Source organism: Canis aureus, chromosome 24, assembly GCF_053574225.1.
Source record: "Canis aureus isolate CA01 chromosome 24, VMU_Caureus_v.1.0, whole genome shotgun sequence".
Classification (NCBI taxonomy): domain Eukaryota; kingdom Metazoa; phylum Chordata; class Mammalia; order Carnivora; family Canidae; genus Canis; species Canis aureus.
Window position 1 is genome coordinate 11,717,343 of NC_135634.1, and position 23,534 is coordinate 11,740,876.

Here is a 23,534-nt window from a genome sequence, read left to right on the forward strand (position 1 = left end):
TGACAACTACCATTCTACTTCCTGTCTCTATGATTTTGACTATTCTAGGTACCTCATATAAGTGGAATCATATACTAATTTTCTTTTTATGACTGCCTTATTTCACTTAATATAATGCCTTCAAGGTTCATCCATGTTGTAGCATGTGTCAAAAATGTCTTCCTTTTTAAGGTTGAAAAATACTCTATTGTATGTATATTTTGTTTATCCATTCATACATGGATACAGGGACATTTGGGTTGCTTCCACTTCTTGGATATTGTGAATAATGCTATGAATATATAAGATTATTTTAATGTCCAAAATGTCCACAATAAACTAAAAAGTCATGCTGAGAGACATTAAAGAAGGTCCAAATAATTAAGAGATATACTAAGTTCATGGATTAGAAATCGAATGTTGCTAAAAATCTCAAACTTTTTCCCAAATTAATCTTTAGATACAACACATTTCAATCAAAACCACAGTAAGTACATACATATTTTTTAGAATCTGACAAGCTGACTCTAAAATATGAACAGAAATGTAGATAATTTATAAGAGTCAAACAGTTATGAAAAGCAATAAAAACCTGTAAGATTTACACAAACTGATTTCAAGACTTACTACAAGTCCACAGTATCCAGAAGAGTGTGCTATTGGCATAAGGTGAGACATGTAGATCAACAGAACAGAATGTAGAGTCTAGAATAGACTAAATTTATACAGTTTATTTTCCATGAAAAAGGATAATATTTTTAAGAAATGGTGTTGGAAAAATTGGACATCCGTGTGACAAAAATATGAACCTTAATTCATATTTCAAACCACATATAAAATTAACTCAAAATGGATCAAAGGCCTGAAAATAAAAAAAAATAAAACTATTGGAACTTACATAAAATATAGAAAAAAATCTTTGATACCTTGGGTTAGGCAAAGTTTCCTAGATAGGAAACAAAAAATGATAAATCATAAAAGAAAAGTCCTACAAACTGGAATTTATCAAAATTAAAAGCCTACATTTTGAAAGACAGTGTGAAGAAAATTCAAAGTCAAAACAAACAGCAGAAGAAAATATTTTTGAAAGATACATGTAAAAGGAAACTTGTATTCAGAATATAAAAGACCTTTTACAACTGAATAATAAAACATATTTTTAAATGGTCAAAGGATTTGAACAAATACTTCACTAAAGAATACATATGAATGCAAATAAACACGTAAAATGATAGCCAATATCATTAGTTATTAGTGAATGCAAATTAAAACTAAATAGTTTTATATAACTGCATACCCATTAGAATGGCAAATACTAAAAAGACTAACAATACCAGATATTGTTGTGGATATGAAGCAACTGGAATTCTTACATATTCCTCATAACAATGTAAGATAGGAAAACCACTTTGGAAAATAGTTTGACATTTTCATTTAAAATTGGATATACTATAAAACCCAGCAGTTCCACTTCTAGGTAGTTGCTCAAGAGAAATGAAACTATATGTCCACAAAAATATCTGTATATGAACTTTCATGGTATTTTCATTTGTTGTACAGGCCAATACATGACAAAGTTCATCAAGTAGTGATTGAATAATCAAACTGGGGAACATCCATCTATTCAATACTCAACAATAAAAGGAATGAGATATGGATAAAGGCAACATCATGGGTGGATCTCAAAAACATATGTTGAGTGACAGATACAAAAAGAGTATATACCCCAAAGATACAGATGCAATGAAACACCAGGACACCTGCACCCCGATGTTTCTAGCAGCAATGTCCACAATAGCCAAACTGTGGAAGGAGCCTCGGTGTCCCTCAAAAGATGAATGGATAAAGAAGATGTGGTTTATGTATACAATGGAATATTACTCAGCCATTAGAAACGACAGATACCCACCATTTGCTTCAACGTGGATGTAACTGGAGGGTATTATGCTGAGTGAAATAAGTTAATCGGAGAAGGACAAACATTATATGTTCTCATTCATTTGGGGAATATAAAAAATAGTGAAAGGGAATAAAGGGGAAAGGAGAAAAAATGAGTGGGAAATATTAAAAAGGGAGACAGAACATGAGAGACTCCTAACTCTGGGAAACGAACTAGGGGTGGTTGAAGGGGAGGTGGGCAGGGGGTGGGGGTGAATGGGTGACGGGCACTGAGGGGGGCATCTGATGGGATGAGCACTGGGTGTTATTCTGTATGTTGCAAATTGAACACCAATAAAAAATAAATTTATTAAAAAAAGAGTATATATTGTGTGATTCCACTTATGTGAAAGTCTAAAAATATTTTCTACAATGACGGAAGGCAGACCAGTATTTGCAGTAGGAAGGGAGACTGTCTGATAATGGGCTGAAGAGAAATTTCAGGGAGAATAGAAGACTCAGTGTCATCACTGTGGTTACAAAATTATATAACAAGTATGCAAAGATATATTAACTTTGACATGCAAACCCCCCAAAACTGGATCCTGGCATTTTCCTGTGGGGGTGGGAGGGGCGGAGGAAGAGTGAATCGGGCCCTCTAGCAGCAGGTGAGTGGCAAGGCTCTGTCATCCTGCTGATTAATAATGTGAATTGTTTACCAGAAAGATCTCACTTTGGATGCTATTACTCTGAATTACTAGATTTCGACCTTGTGAATATTACTAATCACCTGAGCCTTATCTGTACAACACAAAAAGAAAATGAAAAAAAAAAAAAACCAACAAACCTACCTCATAAGTTTGTTTGCACATTAAATATTGTTTTATACAAAAATCACTCTGCAGTTGTTAATTCTCATCTTTGTCATCATTATACTGAGGTTGTTAAAATAATTCTATATACAAGCTCAGCTTTAAAACAAGCCATCCCTTTCACTAAGGCATTACACAGTAGCTTTTCTCCCCAGTCTTGCAATAGGCATCTCACACTGCTCAGAACACAGCTTTCTTGGAGCACCTGGGTGGCTAAGTGATTGAGCATCTACCTTTGGCTCAGGGAGTGATCCCAGGGTCCTGGGTTCGAGTCTCACAATGGGCTCCCCGCAGGGAGCCTGCTTTTCTCTCTGCCTCTCTCTCTCTGTGTCTCTCATGAATAAATAAATAAAAATCTTAAAAAGAAAAAGAAAAGAAAACTTTAACTTTTATTTCCCTTCTGAAATGTGGCAGTATGGCATCCAGACACTTTATTCATTTGTCTGGACCATTTTCACTTAACTTTCTTATCTAGGCCTTCCTCTTTTAGCTGTTTTGATTTTCTTAAAACTGAGGAAATAGACCTCAGAAAATGATTCCAGATACTATTTTTTATTTTGCACATTGACGGCAATAAGATAGAAGTAACAATTACCTGCAAAGTTAATTTTTTTGTGTGTGTGTGTGACCCATAACACATCTGAGGTCAGCTGACAGTGTTGTTTCTGTTTGGATCAGTATTCAATAGAGAGGCAGTTTTACAGGAAATTCTGCTCATTAGTGCAGTGATCCCAAATTGTTACAAGTATGTTATAGGAACCCTGCATAAAACAAAATCACTCTCATTCCCTCAAATCACGAAATAACAAGTGTCATCCAGCATTTCTGCTATTTGCTTCTTACATTTCATAAGCACAAATTGGCTACACTTGTGGGTCACTTCTTTTGTCTATCTGGCTAATCAGTCCTTTGTCCCCATTATTACATTTATATTGCTCTTGTAAAGATAACTAATGACTTCTATGTTGTCAAATTCACTATTCCCTTCTCTGTCCTCTTACTAACTGGTTCCTCAGTGGCGATCAAAATCATTGACCACTCCTTCCTTCTTTGATGTACTATCTTCTCTTGGCTTTCAGGACACAACCTTCTCCTGGATTTCTACTTTCTACCCTGGTTGCTGCTTCCTGCTCTTCTTTGCTAGAACTCTATAAATGTTGGGATGTAGGGGCTCATTCTGGGATGTCTTTTGCTCTCTAGCTATACTCCCTTGACTTTTTCTTTTGTTTTTATTGAGGTATTATTGACATAACATTATAATAGTTTCAAATATAGAAGTAATGATTTGAAATGTGTATGTGTTGCAAGATGGTCACCACAGTAAGTCCAGTTAACATCTGTCACTATACATAGTTACAACTTTTTTTTCTCATGATGAGAACTTTTTAAGATCCACCTTCCTAGTTACTTGCAAATATGGGCTTGACTCTCTTGACTTTAATAGCATCTGCTAAACCCCAAGTTTTAACCTTCAGCGCTAACTTCTCCTGGAGATTCTGACTCACATGTCTAATTGCTTCTGTGACTGCTCCACCAAAACAGAACTCTTTGTACTACTTCCCTGGCTAGTCAATCTCTCTTAATATATGGCATCACCATCCACCTAGTTCAGTTGATCCAGCCAAAATTCTAGAAGTCCTCACTGGCTCCACTTTTTCCCCATCACCCGCCCTCAAGGTCCAATCATATTGGATCTATCTCCAACATATATCCCAACAAGTCTATCCTTTTCTCCTTCTATACTGCCACCTACCAGGACCTTACATCTGTACAAGAATACTAGCTCTTAGCTGGTCACCCACTATAGTTTTACCTTTTCTGCTCTATTGAGTCCCCCAACATGACCTTTGTAGGCCATAAGTCAGATCATGTTTAAAGCTTTTGGGGGCTACTCATCATACTTGGGTTCAAACCCAAATTCCTTGCCAGGGCCTCTAAGATCCTATGTGATCTGATCATTGTCTACCTCCCTACTTCTCTTCTACTATTCATCTCTCACTTACTCTAGCCATGCTGACTTTATCCCTGTTCTCTGACCATGTCAAGCTCATTCCTTCCTCAGGGCTTTCATATGTGCTGTTTCTACTGCTTGGAACACACTTCTAACACAAACAGCTAGATAGGAAGCCATCACCTCATGAGAGGATGAGTCCAGAGAGTCCAGAAAGAAACAAATATTATACACTCAAAGATTCTCAAGAAAAATGGTGGAAAGTCTAGAGTTTCCCCATTCTTCCCCTGAGGGGACTCCAGACATGTGTGGAGCCAGAAATGAAGACTGACTGTTACTCTGGTCCAGCGGTGTTGAGGCTGCTTATATGGCAGGGGGAGTTGAAAATATTCTGATAGCAATGACTGGGGTGGGCACTGGGGAGACTGGGAACTTTTCTGGGAGTTGAGAGTTGGGGAGAAAGAGAAGAGCTCCAGAAAAGTTGTAGAATAGGAGAGACTAGGAGAAAAAAGGGAAGTGAGTTTGTTCAAGTGGTTAGGAATTGAGTCACTTGCTTTATACAAAACAAATATAAAGTAGAATGCCTTATTATTCTCTTGGTAATGGAAATGAGCCTCTTTATTATTTTTAAGAATTTATTTATTTATTTGAGAGAGAGAGAAAGCATGAGCAAACGGAGGGGCAGAGGGAGAAACAGGCTCCCCGCTGAGCAGGGAACCTGATATGGGTCTCTATCCTAGGGTCCTGGGACATGATCTGAGCCGAAGGCAGACACTTAACCAACTGAGCCACACAGGTGCCCCAGAAATGAGCTTCTTTAAATGATTGTACCAAGACTGGTCCCATCTGGGGCCAGGGCTCACTTGGGAGATACCCAGGCTCTGCACTTCTATTGAACTAAACAGGTAGCATTTGGCACCTAATTGTGGAAATAAGAGGAATAATGGTAATAATATAATAAGAGGAAGGGAGGTAAACAGAGAAAGAAAATACTTTCTGTGTTCTCTAGGGGTCCAGGTTCTACAGTCAGTGTGTGGTGATAAGGAGAGGAGGAAGTTTGGAGGCAGGTGGGGCTTTTACTTGCCCTCATATTTTCATAAGGTGAGTTCTTCCTGTCTAGTTCTCTGAGGTTGTGCATGTGAACACAGGCTCCCTGTTTTAATGGTTTCTCTCCTGGTTTTAATGGTTGGCAGCTGTAAAGCTGCTTATATTTTAGTCTCAATACACTCAACCTTGCAGACTGATTGTTGTAAAGTCTTTAGCCTAAATGGTATAACTGGTATTATACTAAGGCAGGTATCAACAAACTTTTTTCTTAAAGGGTCACACAGTAAATATTTTAGGCTTCTGGGTAACATCTTATCTCTATTACAATGACTCAACTCTGAAAGCAGCCATAAGCAAAAGGAGAGCAAAGGAGTGTGGCTGTGTTCCATTAAAATTTATATACCAAAACAGTTTTGCAGCCCAAGGACCATGGTTTGCCAAAAAATCCACAAACATTGGTCTTATCCTTGTTTTAAAAAATAAAAATACTGCAGCGTAGTAAGATTTAAAAGGCAGTTCAAGTTTATAGTCTAGTGTGGGGGCTAAGAACATGAATATGGAAACAGTCTTGAGTCAAATCTCTGCTCCACAGTTTACAAGCTGCATGACATAAATTGTTTCACTCTCTTCTCTTCTAACACAAAACAACAATCATACCTAACTCAAGGTAGGCACAAGAGGTGTTGTATAACCCTCCAGCAGCATCCCTTAACTCCATTAAGATTTCTTCAGCAAGATGCATAGATATTCAAAGCAATATGAATGAACAAACAAATAGTCACCCTGGTTATGGTCAGGTAGTGCCACTGAATGAATGAAAACCTTTTGTTCTCATAGGTTTTGAATTTCAGAACTATGTATTTGGGATCTTCAGACTTGTATATATTTCTCAATTCTATATTCTTATTTTTAAACTCATTGTGATTTTTTTTCAAAAAAATATTTTTATTTACTTGACAGAGAGAAGGCACAAGTCGGGGGAAGGACAGAGGGAGTGGGACAAGTAGACTCCCCGATGAGCAAGGAGCCTGATGCAGGACTCAATTCCAGGGCCCGAGATCATGACTTAAGCCAAAGGCAGATGCTTAATCAACTGAGCCATCTAGATGCCCATTTTGTTTTTGTTTAAGATTGATTTGTTTATTTTAGAGAGAGAGAAAGTGTGCACACATGCACACAAGCCAGGGGAGGAGCACAGGAGAGAAAATCCTGAAGCAGTCTCCTTAGTAAGCATGAAGCCTGATGCAGGGCTCCATTCTCAGGACCCTGAGATCATGATCTGAGCCAAAACCAAGAGTTGGCCACTTAACCAACTGAGCTACCCAGGCTCCCCTAAATTCATTGCTTATGTCCTTTTATGATCAATCTTTTGGAATCTTGATGTTTTTCTTCTTGATTTAATTGAGTGCTTCAAAACAAAAAGAAGTCCATTTTAATGTAGCTATATCTGTCCATGCTTACTTCTGTGATTTAGACTAACACAGTAAATGTGCAATCAGGGATTACAGAACAAAGGAATGAGCTTTTCTCTTTTTCCATAGCTCTGTGAATTTGAGTCTTGAGTGAACCACATTCCCCCTGGCTGGAATATGTCTTGCAGTGAAGGAACAAAATAAGAGACTCCATTACAGAGGTGGTCAACAGGAGGGTATAAGAGTAGGTGAGGATTCAGACTGCTGTAATTCAGAATCCTACCTGTCTGGATTTTCTTTGTCCTTTTTACTCCAGAAGGATGGTATGTAGATATTTCCCTTCATTTCTTTGGAGAGTCTGAAAGGTAAGCCCTCCTACTTCTCAAAATAAGAGACACTATTAATAGTTTTTTTTTGGTGGGGGGCATATAATGACTTTGGCTCTGCATTTTATGGACCTTCATGAAATTTTTTAAAAAATTATAGTGTTTGAGGAGAAAGGGAATATCTCTTTCTTCCCATGAAGAAAAATGGAAGGATTTCTGAAGAAAAGATATAAATGAGTCAGGTATATTGCTAGTGCAGGTCCTGGTACTCTGGGGGACTCAAGCAAAGTTGCTCAAGAAGAGAAAGGGCCTGCTACCTGGAATAATTCAAGCAGGCCAAGCAAAGAGCCTCTGGCCTGGCTCCAGGGCCCAAGAGCTAGTGAGAGCACAGTCATCCCACCAAAGCTCCCCAGTCTCTGGAGTAAGAACTTATCATTGTCTGTCTCTGAGTCTAGGCCTGGTGATTCTTCCAACAGCACTAAGAAAGAATTTCACATTTTCAGTGTCCTGTAGGAGTGACACATATCATCATTACAAGGTTTTGCTAGGTCCCTAATGATTATCCATGTAGACACACATCTCTCTAAATTAAGATACCCAGGAACCCTAGAAAAAGGGTTGGAGTCTTGAAGAAGCAGGGGTGGAGGAGTACCTTATATTTCTGGGTGCTAAGCTGAACTCTGGAAAGTGTCACCCTCATCACAAATGTGTGAACACAAATAAGTCATCCTCAGAAGGAGCTCAATCCGCCTGCCCATACTGCATAATGGCATTTTTATGCAAGTAGTATATTCTTAAAGACTTTTCATTACCCAAAACTTGACTATTGTTAAATAAATGTCAACTAAGTTTTTTAGTAATTTTAAGTTTTTCCAAGTTTTACGCATAAAGTAAAACTAACAACATCTGTTACATCATTGCTATTTCAAAGCTCATAATTCAAGTCTGCATCAAATTTGTAAGTTACTGGTGAAGGTGGTGGTGAAATAATGCTGGAAAGAGTGGCAACCTAGTGGAGGAGAGTATCATAGCTTTAAAGACTGGCCATCTAAAAAAAAAAAAAAAAAAGACTGGCCATCTGCTGACAACTAATACTTTCAGATCTCCAGCCAGCCCTGTCCTCTCAACTGTGGTGTCCTAGATGCAATGCTTTATCCTATAGAATGGCTAAAGGCATTTCAGCTATAACATGTCCTGAATTAGCTCCTATCCTCCTCTTCTAAACCAGCTTCTCCTCTTCTCTAGGTAGCATCTCCATAGTCAGGGGGTCACCTTCCACTGCAGTTTTAAAAAAATAATTTGATTTTTATGGAAGTCCTTACAAAAAAACTATTAAAAAATGAGTTAAAAATTATTATTCATCCATAAATACCTCAGTAAATGAAAGTTCATAAAATAATATAATGGAAAATAGGTTTTAAGAAGTTCCCTTCCACTAATAATAAAAAATGCAATAACAATAATAATAGGAAGAGGAGGAGTGGTAATAATACTGGCAAAGGTATGGCAAGAAGAAACACTTTCAAGAGACATTGGTATGAAAATAATTGTTACAAGTTTTATAGAAAAAATCCTTGGCCTTAAAAAAATGTTTAGATATACTTTTATCCAGTCATTACACTTCAAATGATCTAGCTTAAGAAAATAATAGGAAAGAAGACAAATAAGTATACACATAAGATTCAAATCACAACATTATTGAAATAGTATGGGATAAGCAGAATTCAACTGCCAGTAGGGCAATGACTAAATCAATTCTGACACGATTCCCCACCTTCTCCTGTTCTTCCCACTTCCTCCAAGAGGCTGTCCCAGTAGCACCTCCATCTCACCCATATAATTCTTCTGGCTGCAATTTCTTAAAACAATATATTCCCTGCTTTCATATTTATAATTATGTATTTATTTTTTTCTTTCTTTGTCCATTTCATACATTTGACTATAAGATGCATAAAGGTAGGAGCTCTCTGGTTTCTTCACCACTGCAGTCCTTAATTTACAACTTCTGGCACATAATAAGTACCCCAATTTGTCAAATAAATGAACAAAACAGAATTATGCTGCCATAATATTTCTGAAACACAGATGACCTAGGAAATGCCTATAATATGCTATTAGTAGAAAAAAATGAAATTCACATTCAGTATCATTGTAACTATTGGAAAATGCACAGAAAAGATCACACCAGGAAAAAAAAAACCAACAACTCCATATTAGTAATTCTGGCTGGGTGCTAAAAATATGTTAAACAGTATTACTTCCTTTTCCATATTTTTCTATATTCAAAATGTTTTATACTGGAGTGTATTATTTCTATAGTAAAATAATACATAAAGACTAGAGGAGGGATCCCTGGGTGGCGCAGCGGTTTGGCGCCTGCCTTTGGCCCAGGGCACGATCCTGGAGACCCGGGATCGAATCCCACGTCGGGCTCCCGGTGCATGGAGCCTGCTTCTCCCTCTGCCTGTGTCTCTGCCTCTCTCTCCCTCTCTCTGTGTGACTATCATAAATAAATAAAAATTAAAAAAAAAAAAGACTAGAGAAAACAAATGAGCAGAAGAATGGAGACAGCAAATAAGGCAGTGCAGAGAACTTTAGGGGGTGACACTGGCCAGCCATGGTGGAGCAGGAGGACAGGGCTGGGAGAGGTGGTGTAGCCTATCTGTAAGCCATTATGGAGTGGCCCAGATTTGTGATCATGGTCAGTGCTGGGCTGTAGGAAAATCTCTTTGGCAAACTACAACCCACAGGCCAAATCCAGCCCCCTCTCTATTTTTGTGAATTAAGCTGTTTTGGAACACAGCCACACTCATTCACTGATGTGCTGTCTGCGGCTGCTTGCATGCTACATAGTTACAACACAGACCATAATGGCCCACAAAGCCTAAAATATTTACTATCTGACCCCTTACAGAAAAACTCCTCTGGCCTCTGATCTACAGGCTGTAACAAACAGAGAAAGGAGAAACCACAAGAAGTGAGAAGGTGGTTGCAAAGGCCACCCTTTCAGAGATAATGTGGAGGATGACTGATGCAGACGGAGGAGCCTTGATGAATACCTGTATCGAGCCTTGATGAATACCTGTATCAACAGGCAGATGGAATAGCAGAAAAAGACTTTCGAGGGGAGGCATTCTTATATCAGCCAGTTACTGCCATTTTAGATAATTACTATTTAAAAGTGCAGCAGGAGGGCAGCCCAGGTGACTCGGCGGTTTAGCGCCACCTTTAGCCCAGGGCATGACACTGGAGACCCAGGATGGAGTCCCACGTCGGGCTCCCTGAATGGAGCTTGCTTCTCCCTCTGCCTGTGTCTCTGCCTCTCTCTCTTTCTCTCTCTTTCTCTCATGAATAAATAAATAAAATATTTTAAAAAAATAAAAAAATAAAAGTGCAGCAGGAAAAGGTAGTAACTACTGGATCACTTACCCGCAGAATCAGAACTGTAGAGGCTGGCAGCTGCTGTGATGGGTCCTGGCGGGTGGATGGCACCTGCTGAGGACCTCTGACTCGCAATCAGGATCCTGCTCTTTGCAGATGGCAAACGGGACATTGCACCCAATCCCAACTGGGGCTTCAGGAGCATGGCCGATCGATAGAAAGTTGGAGGAACTTCATAATGAGTATAGGAAGGAGAACAAAATTCTTCTTTTCCGGGGCGTTCTGTAACCTATGATAAATGACCAGAAGCTTAATCAGAGAAGCCTACATCGTGAGATGAGTATGGAATGTGGTTAGGAGAGCAGGGCTCCAGCAATGGCCACTCTGGCACCATGGAGTTGCTCCATCATGGAGTACTTATCTTCTCTGGGCTCCAGGGTCTTCATCTCTAAGTTAACAACACAACTGGATGACCTCTCAGGGGGGGGAAAAACTTACTATACAAGATTTTTAAATTTGATTATTACAAAATCACTGAAATCTGCTCAAGTAGCCAATCTATATATAAATACATAATCTCAATAAAGTGAGGAAATAGTTTAGCAAATGTTCAAAGACTTATGAAAGTTTCATTATTCCTAATGAGAAAAGGCATGATTTTTATGGCAACCTACTCTGAAGCAGTTGAACTTTACCAATTTATGTTAAATCTTTACTGGGCTACTTGGGAAATAAAATACGCACTGCTAATGTGGAGAAAAGCTTGTTTGGAAAAATAGACCAGTTGATGGAAAAATATGTTTTCAGACCTCTACAATCTGTTTACATCATTAAAACCAGAGACTGTGAATCACCTCATCTGTCTTTCCCAGTAAGTGGGGTGTCCATGAATGTTTGACAAGTTTCACTACAGTGGAAATCCTAGGGCAGAATCTTACTGACTGCTAAATGCCTAGCACCTAGAATGGTGCCTAGAACATAAAGTCAATAAATATTTATTCACTAAAGGACTCATGTTTTTATTCTTACTTAAAGTTAATAACATAATAATCCCATTACTTTTCCTATAGTTAACAGTTTGGGCTAGGACACAACCAATATACCTTTTATATTTGTAATTCTATGGTGACAAAGCCTGTTCATATTATCAGTATTTCCTCATATTAAAAATTAAAAAATAAGATAATAATCTTTATTTCCTCTAAGTTTAAAAAAATAGTGCTTGAGGCTATCTACGAAAAGATACATCTGTTAACTCTGCTCTAAATCACAATGCATTTTGTGTGTCAAACATTTATATGTGTCAAACATTTATTCAGGAATCACAAGGATTTAACAATATTCTGTAAGAGGGGCTACATGGCTTTGATCCAAGCTGTTGAGGAGAAAAACTCTTAATTTGATACTCTTTTAATGTTGAAACAGATACAAAAGTTCTCCTTAAACTGACATTATTGAAACAAAAAGATTAGGCCTTTAAAGCTTTATCATAATCGCATTGTAACATATGCATACTTGCTTTAATGGATAGACTGAATTCAGGTCATAGCAAATTACATTTTGTGAAACATTCTATTACTGCTCTCTGATAGAATTTTTAGCATTCCTTGCTTACCCTCTTTACTATCGACCTTTGGCTTTTTTATTATATTTATGTTCCTCTATTTTTTCATTGTAGTTTCTTAAATTCTGGTGCCACTGCTTGTTGCTTCTAGCATGTGCTCTCACAAAGAAATGATTTCTGTCCTACATCTGTCAGATTTTCAGGATTGCAATATGCTGATTTTGGTAATTACTCAGTTCTTTGAAACTGGAGAGTCAAAAACTCATGATGCTGTCGCTCAGAAGTGACCTTAATGATTTCAGTCACTTCAGAGCCTGTCACTTTGCTGGGTGCTTGGTCTCTGATAAGATGTAACAAATTCTTTAAGAAGGTGAAAAGTATGCCTAATTTGTTTATTTTTGATAAGACAAGGGAATCTACAAAAAAAACTTCACACTCATTTCTCTATTGACAAAATACAACAGGTGGCCCTGCACAGTTATGAACACATAGCACTTAACTCCAAATGTTTTTTCCCCCTCCTTCTCTAATGGAACATTTTTAGAGAAATAATTTTGAAAACAAACTAAAATCCTTGTGATTTCAAACTCCTAAAATTAATCAAGGTACACAAACAAGTTAAATTCTTACAAGATTGCCCCCTTCACATTTTCCCTGTCCTGCTTTCAGTGGGTTGGGCTGGGCAGACACAGGGTAAATGTGGAGGCTTCATTGAGAAGCCACTTATATAGATAGCTACTGAGAGTGGACTTGTGATGGTTAATCTGGACAACCTGGTTAGGGCACGGGATTCAGGTATTTGGTTAAAGATTATTCTAGATGTTTATATTTTAAAGATGAAATCAACATTTAAATCAGTAAACCTTGAATAAAGCAGATTATTCTTTATCATGTGGGTGGGCCTCACCCAATCAGTTGAATGCCTTAATAGAAAAAGACTGACCCCCCTTAAAGAGGGAAATCTGCCAGCAGGTGGCCTTTGGACTTGAACTGCAGTGTCACCTCTTCCCTAGGTCTCCAGCCTGCCAGCCCACTCTGCATACTTTGGACTTTCCAGCCTCCACAATTGGATAGGCCAGTTCCTCCAAGTCTGGATAGATACTCACATAATACATACATATGTACCTGTATTTTGGGAGTAGGAAGGGAGACCAGCCCTGATCATGTTGCAAGTACACTACCTCATCCCTGACTTCTCACCCCTGCTCCCTTCTTCCCACCACCTTATACCAAAAATGAAAAGGGATTCCCCAAGGCTTCAATAGGAAGAAATGCCCCAAAGTCCTCAGGATAGGTGCAAGCAGAAAACGGTCTAAAGAAGTAAGCACATTTTATCTTCCTGGCATGGGCAAGTCCAAGGTGATCTTCAAAGACACTTCAGGAAGCTCTAAATGCCTGTACTGTTCCTGTCAACAGAGAAGGGATGCCCTCTCTCAGAAGAGCCCTTACTCTGACTTATTCTTTTCTACTAATGCTAAGCAGCAGGAATCTATCAATAATGATGAAAGAATCTGAAGCTGGTTTGGGTTTGTACTGTTAAGACTTTCCCATTATTAAAAAGATACAGGACTTCTACAATGGAAAAATACTTCTGTTGCAACTGGTCAAAAATGTGCTCTTTCCCTGGAGACTGGCTGAATCCATCCTGTAACCAGGCAGGGCACACTGGCAGGGGAGGGGCACTGGAACCTCCCTGCACCAAGCCTGAACACAGGAAGGGGACTCACAGGCTTACATCTAGTTGCAGCTCTAGGAGCAAAGGCCAAGGGCCAGCCTATCGATTAAAAGAGGATTATGGCAGGAATTAGCCCAGGACCCATGGGGCTTCTCTGCTCCGTCTGGTAGCCTGTAGATAGGGCCTAGGCCTTGGACACTTCGATTGTGAAGGAAACAGTCCCCAGACAGAGTGGCTGGTGCACAGTGGCACTGTCGCCCCCACCAATGGGGCCTCTCCAAACCTCTCAGAACTACTAACACCACAGAAGCATTCACACTGTCCCATTTCTCTGAGACTCAAGTAGCTGCTAGAGGATTAAGAATAGGAAATACTTGGGGGAAAAGTATACATAAAACTTAGAAATTATTCTGTTTATTTTTAAAAGACAGAGAGAGAGAGAGAGAGTGAGTGAGTACAAACAGGGGGAGCAGCAGAGGGAGAGGGAATCCATAGGCTCAATCCCAGGACTCTCAACTGACTGAACCACCCTGGTGCTCCAAAATTATTCTATATTTTATGGATGGAGCAGAAACAATACAGAAAAGACATACACAAAACCAAAATCAGTAAGGGTCACAGAGAAAGAACTGCAGATGGTAACAAGATGTGTGCCGACATGTCCACATAAAATTTCTCTTGTGAATGCATTATTGCAGAGAAAAATCTAGGGGATCTTTTGGGGGGGTGGGGGAAGGAACCAAATTAATTTATTTGAAGGAATGGTACAAATGAAAGAACTTAGGTGGGCGTGTTGGTACAAGTTATAGAAAAGGTAAAGGTAACTCCAATGTGCTTGGTAACCAGGGGAGTCATCCTAGTGGCTATAGGGAAGCCAGCTGAGGGTTAGCTCTCATCACTGTCTCCCTGGGTGTGCTTGTCAGAGAGATACTCTATCATGCCAGATTTGAGGGCCTAATCTTGCACAAATTGGTTCCTTCTGCAGTGATTCAATGAGAAGAAAGAGAGTCTGGTTATTTAACCAGCTTTGGTCCTAGCAGCCCTGGGGAGGATAAGATGTCTGCCTTTTAAAGGCCTCACAAGGAGCACCCCAGCCTTAGCAAAGAGCCTAAAGAGAGCCTGATCCTTAGCCTTGGAGGTCGTGGTTAAGGTTTTAGAAATTTGAGAAAAACTCACATTAACCAAGCTCAGAGACTGATGTATAAGACCAGAATGGCAACCTGTCCACTGTGTGACATGCCACTGCCTACACAGCCAGACCCTTCATGTCCTTTGGCCAGAACATCCTTTTGCTGCAGGCCCTTATGTGAGAAGCCCACATAAAACAGGACAGCATGCAGCCCTGTATGGCGAAATGAGCCCCTGCCAAAAAGACTGAGTCCCCAGACTCTCCAGTTAGTGTTCTCTCTGCAGAGATGAGAGGTGGGAAGCCTCTCTCCAGCAGGCCCGGAGTCAGAGACAGCGAGGGAGCTGTGTGATCTAGAGCTCACAGACTGCCCCAGGGCAAAACAGATGATCAGCTGCTGGGGCAAGTGAGTGCTAGCCTTGGGCAAGATCTGCTGCTTAGAATAGATTCACCTCTTTTGCTGTGTAAGAGCTGACAACTTCTAGTGTAATAAGTACACTCTGTAAATATGTCAGTATATTCAATCAACCTAAGGTCCAACTTTGGACTTAGGTTTTCTATCTCTCAGAAGCTTCAGTTGCCTTTTGTTTGGAGCCAACATACACGAGTTCTTAATTCTGCTGTCATTCAACATTTACTGACGACGTATTTATGTCAAACACTGTTCTAAACTCTGGGGACCCAGCAGAGAACAACAAAACAAACAAACAAAAAAAAAACAGAAAAAAATTCCCTGTTCTCATGGATTTTACATTCTAGTTGATGCACCAAAAACAGAAAAAGTATATACACCAGATGGAGATAAGCACTAAGAAAAAAATCAACAAGGAAAGGGGTCTCAGAGAAGGTGAGGTGTCTCTCCAATGAAGTGACACTTGAACAGAAATAGAAAATAAAGGTGACAGCCACTGAGATATCTGGAAGAAGAAAATTCTAAACACAAGGAAGTGCAAAGATCCTGAGGCAGAAGAGGGAGAGGAGGTGAGCCAAGGAAGGAGAGGGGGTTGGGGAGGTTAGAGAGACAGACTGAGTCCATTCTAAAAGCTGAGCCATCCTACATGCTTAAGCTTGTGTTCTGAGTGGCCTGGCTGACCTGAAGGATGTTAGGGAGAGGAGTGATCTGACCTGGCTTTCCTTCCAACTGAACACTTGCCTAGCTGCCATGAGGAGGTTGCTTTGGGAGACAAACCTACTTTCTGAGCTCTGGGAGGACAACTTACCACAGCACCCAGTAATGTAAAGGACAGCCCAGTCACAAAATTGGGAGGACATAGAAGAACATCTCCACACTATCCTTGTTCTGTGGCTTTAACTGAGTTACATAAATCCCTCCAAAGCTGTTTCTTCATCTAGACAATGATAAAAACTATAATCTCAACCTCCAGAAAATCACTACAAGGACTAGTGAAGATAGATAAAGATGAAATGTCATGTTGTGTGGGCTTGAAGCATAGTAGGTGCTCAACTAAATGTCAGTTGTAATTATTATTTTGACTCAAAACAAAGAGCCCATGCCTAACACATTATTTGCTACCCACTGTGTTTTTCCCATGTATGAATATGAATATCTTTCCATAAAGAAAATATTCCCCCTGAGAACATGAAGTCAGACCACTTTGAACAATATATTTATTTTGGACTTACCCTCCTCTCCTCACTGATCTGGTTTATACAAGACTTATGCTCACTTAAACATGGAAGCCAATTTAAGTGCATACTTAATTAACCTCACATGTATTATACTGAGTGGAATTTAAATGAGTCTCCTTAGATGTCAGCTGTACCTCACCACGATCATCACACTCTCTTCATCAAAAATGTCCATTTGTCCACAAGCTCCTCCCTCTAGTTAAAAACATCCATTTCTGTGCCAGTGGATTCATCAAAATCTGCAATTTGCTAAGGGAGGACATTGTGTTCACAGTTCCCAAAGAAAACACCTACAAACTTTACAGTGTTTAACTTAAAGATCATATCACAATGACAATCTCTTACCTCCTGTAAAAACTTTTCACTCATCTGACTGAAATGGTGCCCTGGGGGCTTGATCCCAGACACCATCAACCCAGAACTGAACACTCGTGGCTTTTGCAAGTCCGGCTTGTATTTCTCATAGAGACTGGCAGGCGGCTTTAGCTCACCACTTGCTGCCTTCTCCTCTTTGGGAAGAGGCATGGCACATGTGGGTGGAGCATAAGGAAGCCCCACTGGAAGCAGTGAAGTGTCCACTTGGCCGAGGGCCTGAGGACTCCTCCGGATGTAGGTGATGATCTTAGGCCTCACATGCTTGGGCTTGGGCAGAATGATGGGCTTGGGTTCTGTCCTCTCTTCTACTTTTTCAACCTGGTGGTTCTCCACTCCCTCCTGTGAGGAAGGGGTGTCCTCAGGATGCAGGAAGACAGGCTCAGGGATCCCACTGGGGCAGGTGCTCTTGTCAGGCACTTTCAGGGGGGTGTTCAACAACCATGCACTGTCAGTGGGGGGTGCAGTGGCTGAGGGTGACCTGGCATCTGCACCCAATGCATCTAGGTCCTGAACACCGCCACTAGGTGGTGGAGGCTGGTGGGTCACATTCACAGTTGTCTCTGGATGGAAGGGTGCTGGGCCACTGAGAAGAGCCCCTGCTCTCCCCAGGGTGCTTTCAGTCTCAGTTGCCTTTTCTAGAATGTTCCTATCTTCTGCGACAGATGTCGTGCTCTCTTTGTGGTCACCTACTTCTGGGCTGCTGCTTTGAGGGCCAAGGGGCTCAGGGACCCCCGGGCTGTTCTCTCCAACAGAAGGGTCTGAAGCACAAGCCGCAGCACTGACTACGTTCCCACTGTCCAGTACTCTCTCCTCACTGACATCTGAGGGCCTGCTGTCAGGTAGGTCATAGGGAATAAAAGATACATGCCCATCACCTGACGAAATGCTGCCAGACGCCACTTCATCCAACTTCCTAGCTGTGCTTGCTGAAATGCTGCCAGAGGGCTGCTTATCAGCAGCTGCCAAGGAAGCAGGGCCTTGCGTGGGGGTGGTCTGGAGAGAATCCTCCTCACCCAGGTGGCCTGCTCTCTTGTCTTGCTCACTCCTGCCTCTTCCCACACCAATGGGGTGCACACTGCTGTGTGACAGGCTACGTGCCCCGGTGGCAGCCTCCTGCTGTGCTTTCCCACCTGGATCCTTTCTTTCGAGGGGTAACATGCCACCTTCCTTTGGGCACCCCAGACACTCGGCCTGGATTGCCTTGAACTCCTGCACAGCCCTGGCTTGGACAAATTTCAGCTCCGGCTTGAGCTCTCCCTTCCCCTGACCTAATTGTGCTTCTGGCTTCCTCAGGACCCCCTTCAGTGCTGAGGCTGAATCCAGACCAGGCTCTGGATGGGCAGAATGTGATGTGCTCTCATTGCTCAAGTCTGGGCCCTGTGCCCTCTCCCTCTGGGTCTCTACAGGGGTGGTCTCCTTGGTTGCTGAGGTAGATGGTTTAGGATGACACACGCTCTTTCCTTCTGAGGTACTGTCAGCTGGAGGAGAAGCTGCTCCTCGAGAGGGGGCTGTCAACATCTTCTGTGGCCCCTCCCTGCCACTGGGCTCAGGACGCAGGGCTTCAGGGGAGTCCAGTGGCGCAGGCTGCAGACGCTGCCAGGTCAGGCTCCCACCAAGGCTTCCACCGTGCTCCTTCATGGGAACATCTGCTACAACGGCAGAGCTGCTCGCTCTTTCCAAAGAATGCCTTCGCAATTCCTCATTGTCAAGGGTCTTTGCCAACTTATCCTTAGGAGCATGCCGGGGAAGTTCAGCATCCCTTTTAGCCAAAACCTCTGGACTGGCCTCAGCCATAACATTCCTCCAAGTTGACAGACTTGGTCCCTGAACACTGCGAGGGGTCTGGAGGATATCTGTGCCTCTCTCCGTTGTGTGCTCGTCATGTAGTCCTCCGTGGACGGTCAGGGAAAATTTAAAATCTTTCAGACTGGTAGGGCCAGCCTGCGATCCTTTCCCAAAGCCCTGAAATTGGTGAAATTCCTTATTGAAATGGGTACTATTCTCTGGCTCGCTTGAATTTGCATTTCCAATTTCATCTGTCAGGTCACGTGTCTCGGACTCATCATGAGAGGAACTGACCTCCAACATGATTTGATTGGCATTTGTATCCCCCAGACTTAGGATACTCTCATTATTATTTTTCACTCCATTTCTGTTGTCCCGCAACTGAGCGTAACATGATTTCTTCGGAGCCACTGGGACACTCATTTTCAACCCTTCAGTGGGGGCTGCTGGCCATGCAGTCCTACCTAATGGAAAGAAGTTTCCTTCAAGGCTATTTGATTAATGGGAAATTCTCAAGCTGCTTCTTGCCCCCTGACAATGTCACATTGCAATACCACTTTAATCATTTTCAGAGCAGTCTTAAAACCAAGCATTGTCTTGACATACAGCAGGATGACTTATCTGTTAGGTTCCTGCTGAATGAGAGCCAATTAGTCCATAAGACCTAGAGAAAAATAAAAATAAAATCATGTTATTGGCACTGACAAATAGAGGTTCTCAGGAGAAAAAAGCATGGAAAATACAGATTTATTCATAATTTTCATATTATTATTTCATTCACTCAGTCCATAAATTTCTCCGAAACCTTTCTGATAGTGTGCCTGCTGGCCAACTATGGAGAAATTAAAACATAAAATGATTAATGTTAGAAATGGATTATAAAACATATTAAATCTTAAATTCAAATTTAAAATATCCACAGGTTCATACTTATACTGATATAAAAGGCTGGAGGAGAAGGAAAAGTTCTTCTTCACAGAATAATACCAACTAACATAAGAAAAATCATACCGTTAGAAAAAAAGTCACCATTTTGTAATCACCAAAGTAATAATTATCTTGCAACCAATGGCTGTGAAAAACATCAGGTGAATGATTGTTGGGGAACAGGATATTCACAGAATCCTAAGGTACCATTCTCCAGATTATTTATTATTTTTCAGAGAGAAAGAGAGAGAGAAAGCAGGTGCACATGAGCTGGGAGTGGGGGACGGGTAGAGGGAGAGGGAGAAAGAGAATCTTGAGCAGGCTCCATGTTCAGCAGGCAGCCTGATGCAGGGCTCAATCTCACAACCCTGAAATCATGACCTGAGCCGAAATCAAGAGCTGGATGCTCAACCAACTGAGCCAGCCAGGCACCCCAAGATAACTTTATTATAAAAGGAAAATTTTACTTTTACTATGAAGAAATCTGGTAGATATCACCTTAACCAAGTGATCAATTTTTAAAACCAATAACAGAAGCTGATACCATGTGCTCCTGATGTTAGGTAGTTCTCAGTGCTTACATCACCTATGTAGTATTTTTGCTATAAATGTTCAACCTGAATTTAATCATGAGGAAGTAACCAAGTAAATTTAAACTGATGGACATTTTACAAAATAACTGGCCTATACCCCCAAAATGCCAGTGTATAATCTGTATACAATGCATGCTCCTTGACTGGATCTTAGATTGAAAAAAAAAAAAAAAAAAAAAAGCTAGCGGCACCTGGGTGGCTCAGTCAGTTAAGCATAGAATTCTTGATTTTGGCTCAGGTCATGATCTCAGGCGTGGTGAGATCAAGCCCTGCCTCAAGTTCCACGTAGAATCTGCTTACAATTTTCTCTCTTCCTCTCCCTCCCTCTCTCTCTCAAAAAAAAAAAAAAAAAAAGTTAGCAAAGGACATTATTGGAACAATTAAGGATTCAATACAGATTGTATATTAGGTCAAGGTATTTTATCCATGTTAACTTTCTTAGTATTGTGAATATATCCGAGATATGCTTTGCTCTTGGAAGATATGTGCTTTTAAACATGACATGCTTTAGACATGGCATGTGCTAACTTATTCTCCAATGGTTCAACAAAGAGAAGTGTGTGTGGTGTGTGTGTGTGTGTGTGTGTGTATGAGAGAAAGAGAAAATGGAACTATACCAAAGGATAATAATTGGCAAATTTAGGTGACCCACTCTACAACACCTAGAACTATTCTATAGTTTTGAACACTTTCAAAATAAGAAGTTGGAGGAAATCATATCCCAGCCTTCAGGGCCTGCATGATCCAGCCCCTACACACCTTTCCAGCCTCACCTCCTACTACTTATCCTCTTACTCTCCAGACTGCAGGCACACTGTTCTCATCCTTCACATTACTGGTCACCTCCTTCCCTGCTTTGGGGCCTTTATACTCTTCCATCTGCACAGAATGTGGACTCTTCTCCCGACATGATCATACAAATTCAGACTCATAATACAGGACTGTATGATTAAACAATACATATAAATATGTTAACAAACTGTGCTAACTGCACCCACGTGAGGTGCATTTTCCCAGAGTGAGGCATGCAATTTTCATGTGCTTCACATCTGTTACTATAAAAAATTAAGACTGATGACCTTAGAAGTAAATGGTATTTTATCTTAGAAAAAATCCATTAATTAACTTCTAGGTCCAAAAGGAGTTTAAAGATTTTATAGGCTTGTAGTCTCTATGATGCTTAATAGTCTTCCAAGTATTGCTCCTACTGCTAGAGTAGGAGTATCTACACAGTATCTCCCTGTGTCAGGAGATCCATCAACTTTCTTGGCAACCCAACAGCCCTCCATGCAGGGCTACCACCAAACTAGCCCAGAGTGGAGATTTGCCTCTCTAGAGCAGTGCATTACAATCCTTCTTCCACCAGAAACAACCCTTCAGGTATCTGTAAAGAGCTACTATACTCCCTTCCTCCTCCAAACCTATTTTCCTTGTTAAAGAACTCATATTCTCCCAACTGTTGGAGTATGTTTAGAAAACTCCCACCATCTAAATCCATGCCCTGGGGAACCTGAAGTCTCTCCTAAACAGGCTACTCACAGGTGCACACAATACTCCAGCTTTAGGTGCATCATCCAGGGTCCTGTGAAACCAAGACCTCCATTCACTTAGTTACACCTCTAACTACATGATCTAAGAATGTCCTTTCCATGGCCGCACAAATCATCCTGTTAATTCTTTATCAGTTGAAATGCCAAAGTACTATAGGAGTCACTGCTAATCTAGAGGGATTCAATCCTAAAAATCTATAGCTGGTTTTTAGCATCCATGGGTAGGACCATAAAAACCTACCTCTGGAACTTCATCTTTTTGGTCTAGGTCCATTGTTCTATCCTATTTAAAACTTTTTGGGCCCATTCTTAATTTTTCATACAAAATATTTGCATTCCATTCTGTTTTCATACCATCTCCAAAGAGGTAAGTGTGCCTTCCTTATTATCATTCATTTCACTGATACCAATGTCAGCAAAACAGGTCAGGGGACAAAGCAGCAGCACCTGGCACCAGGAAGAAGTCTCTCCACAATGGTCCTCACTTGCTCCTCAGCATTCCATGAGCACACTCACACATGCAACCCTCTACCCACTGGGCCCTGTAGTTACATGTTCCCACGTCATCCACGAGAATGTTCTAAGAGGAGAAACTCTTGTCAATCATGTTGCTGAAATAATTATAATATTACCTTCCCTCAAACAGAGAAAAGAGAGTAAATTAAAGTGAAGAAATCTGCCTCAGCCTGTTCTACACAGTACCTAATGTTCTTCTAAGGACTGCTGTTTATTTTTCTCAGTATTCATAACTCAACAATTACCAATGATTTTTAAAATCCAACATGGGCTCAGCATCAGACTCACTAGCATGTAGTTTGAGCACTACATCGTCCCTTTGCCAACAAACAAAATGTCTTTGGCCATCTTTGTTAATCAGGCATGGCTTTAGCTCTCCCCAGCTCACAGTCTCTGATGATGGGTTTGACCATCTCATCTAGAACTCTTTCAGTTGAATGCATATACATTTCTGAATCATTAAGTGGACTGATAACATCTCTGTGCTCATATGCAATCTCTTCATCCATTTGGCACTTCAATTTCCTGTTAGCATGTTTGTTCTGTCAGTAAAGCATGAAAGGCATTCTCAGAGAAACTCAGGAGATCCACCATCTCTGCACCAACCACTAACACAATCATGAGCGAACCTGGCTAACTGACAAAATTCTCAGCTTGACATCCAAAGGCTGATGAATGCTAGGCCCATTTATGCTTCCAGATTTAATCCTCCTTACTCTTCTACTTAAAATTGTACACCTACCCAACAACTCCACCTTCTGAGCTCAAAGGCCATCTGCTCTGTGAAGACTTTCCTAAATTCTCTCTCCCTTCCCCCTACCAAAAAGGTGAAGAGGCTAGATACTGTCTTTCCTTGCCCTGAATCCCCAGATATTTCCTTTTAACACTATCAAACTATGCTTTTTAATTTTTTTTAGTATTTTATTT

General features: G+C 40.8%; 1 protein-coding gene across 9 annotated transcripts in view; it reads right to left on the bottom strand.

Moving 5' to 3' along the window:
* Nucleotides 1–23,534, bottom strand: part of MTUS2 (microtubule associated scaffold protein 2) — a 593,760-nt gene that overhangs the window by 383,438 nt on the left and 186,788 nt on the right. For all 9 annotated transcript variants that reach the window (XM_077868253.1, XM_077868251.1, XM_077868248.1 and 6 more), the window contains 2 exons: nucleotides 17,207–19,685; nucleotides 10,895–11,135 (listed from right to left, as the gene is read on the bottom strand). In XM_077868253.1, coding sequence (XP_077724379.1) covers nucleotides 10,895–11,135; nucleotides 17,207–19,444 — 2,479 coding nt within the window. In that variant the 5' untranslated portion in view covers nucleotides 19,445–19,685. The remainder of the gene's footprint in view (nucleotides 1–10,894; nucleotides 11,136–17,206; nucleotides 19,686–23,534) is intronic.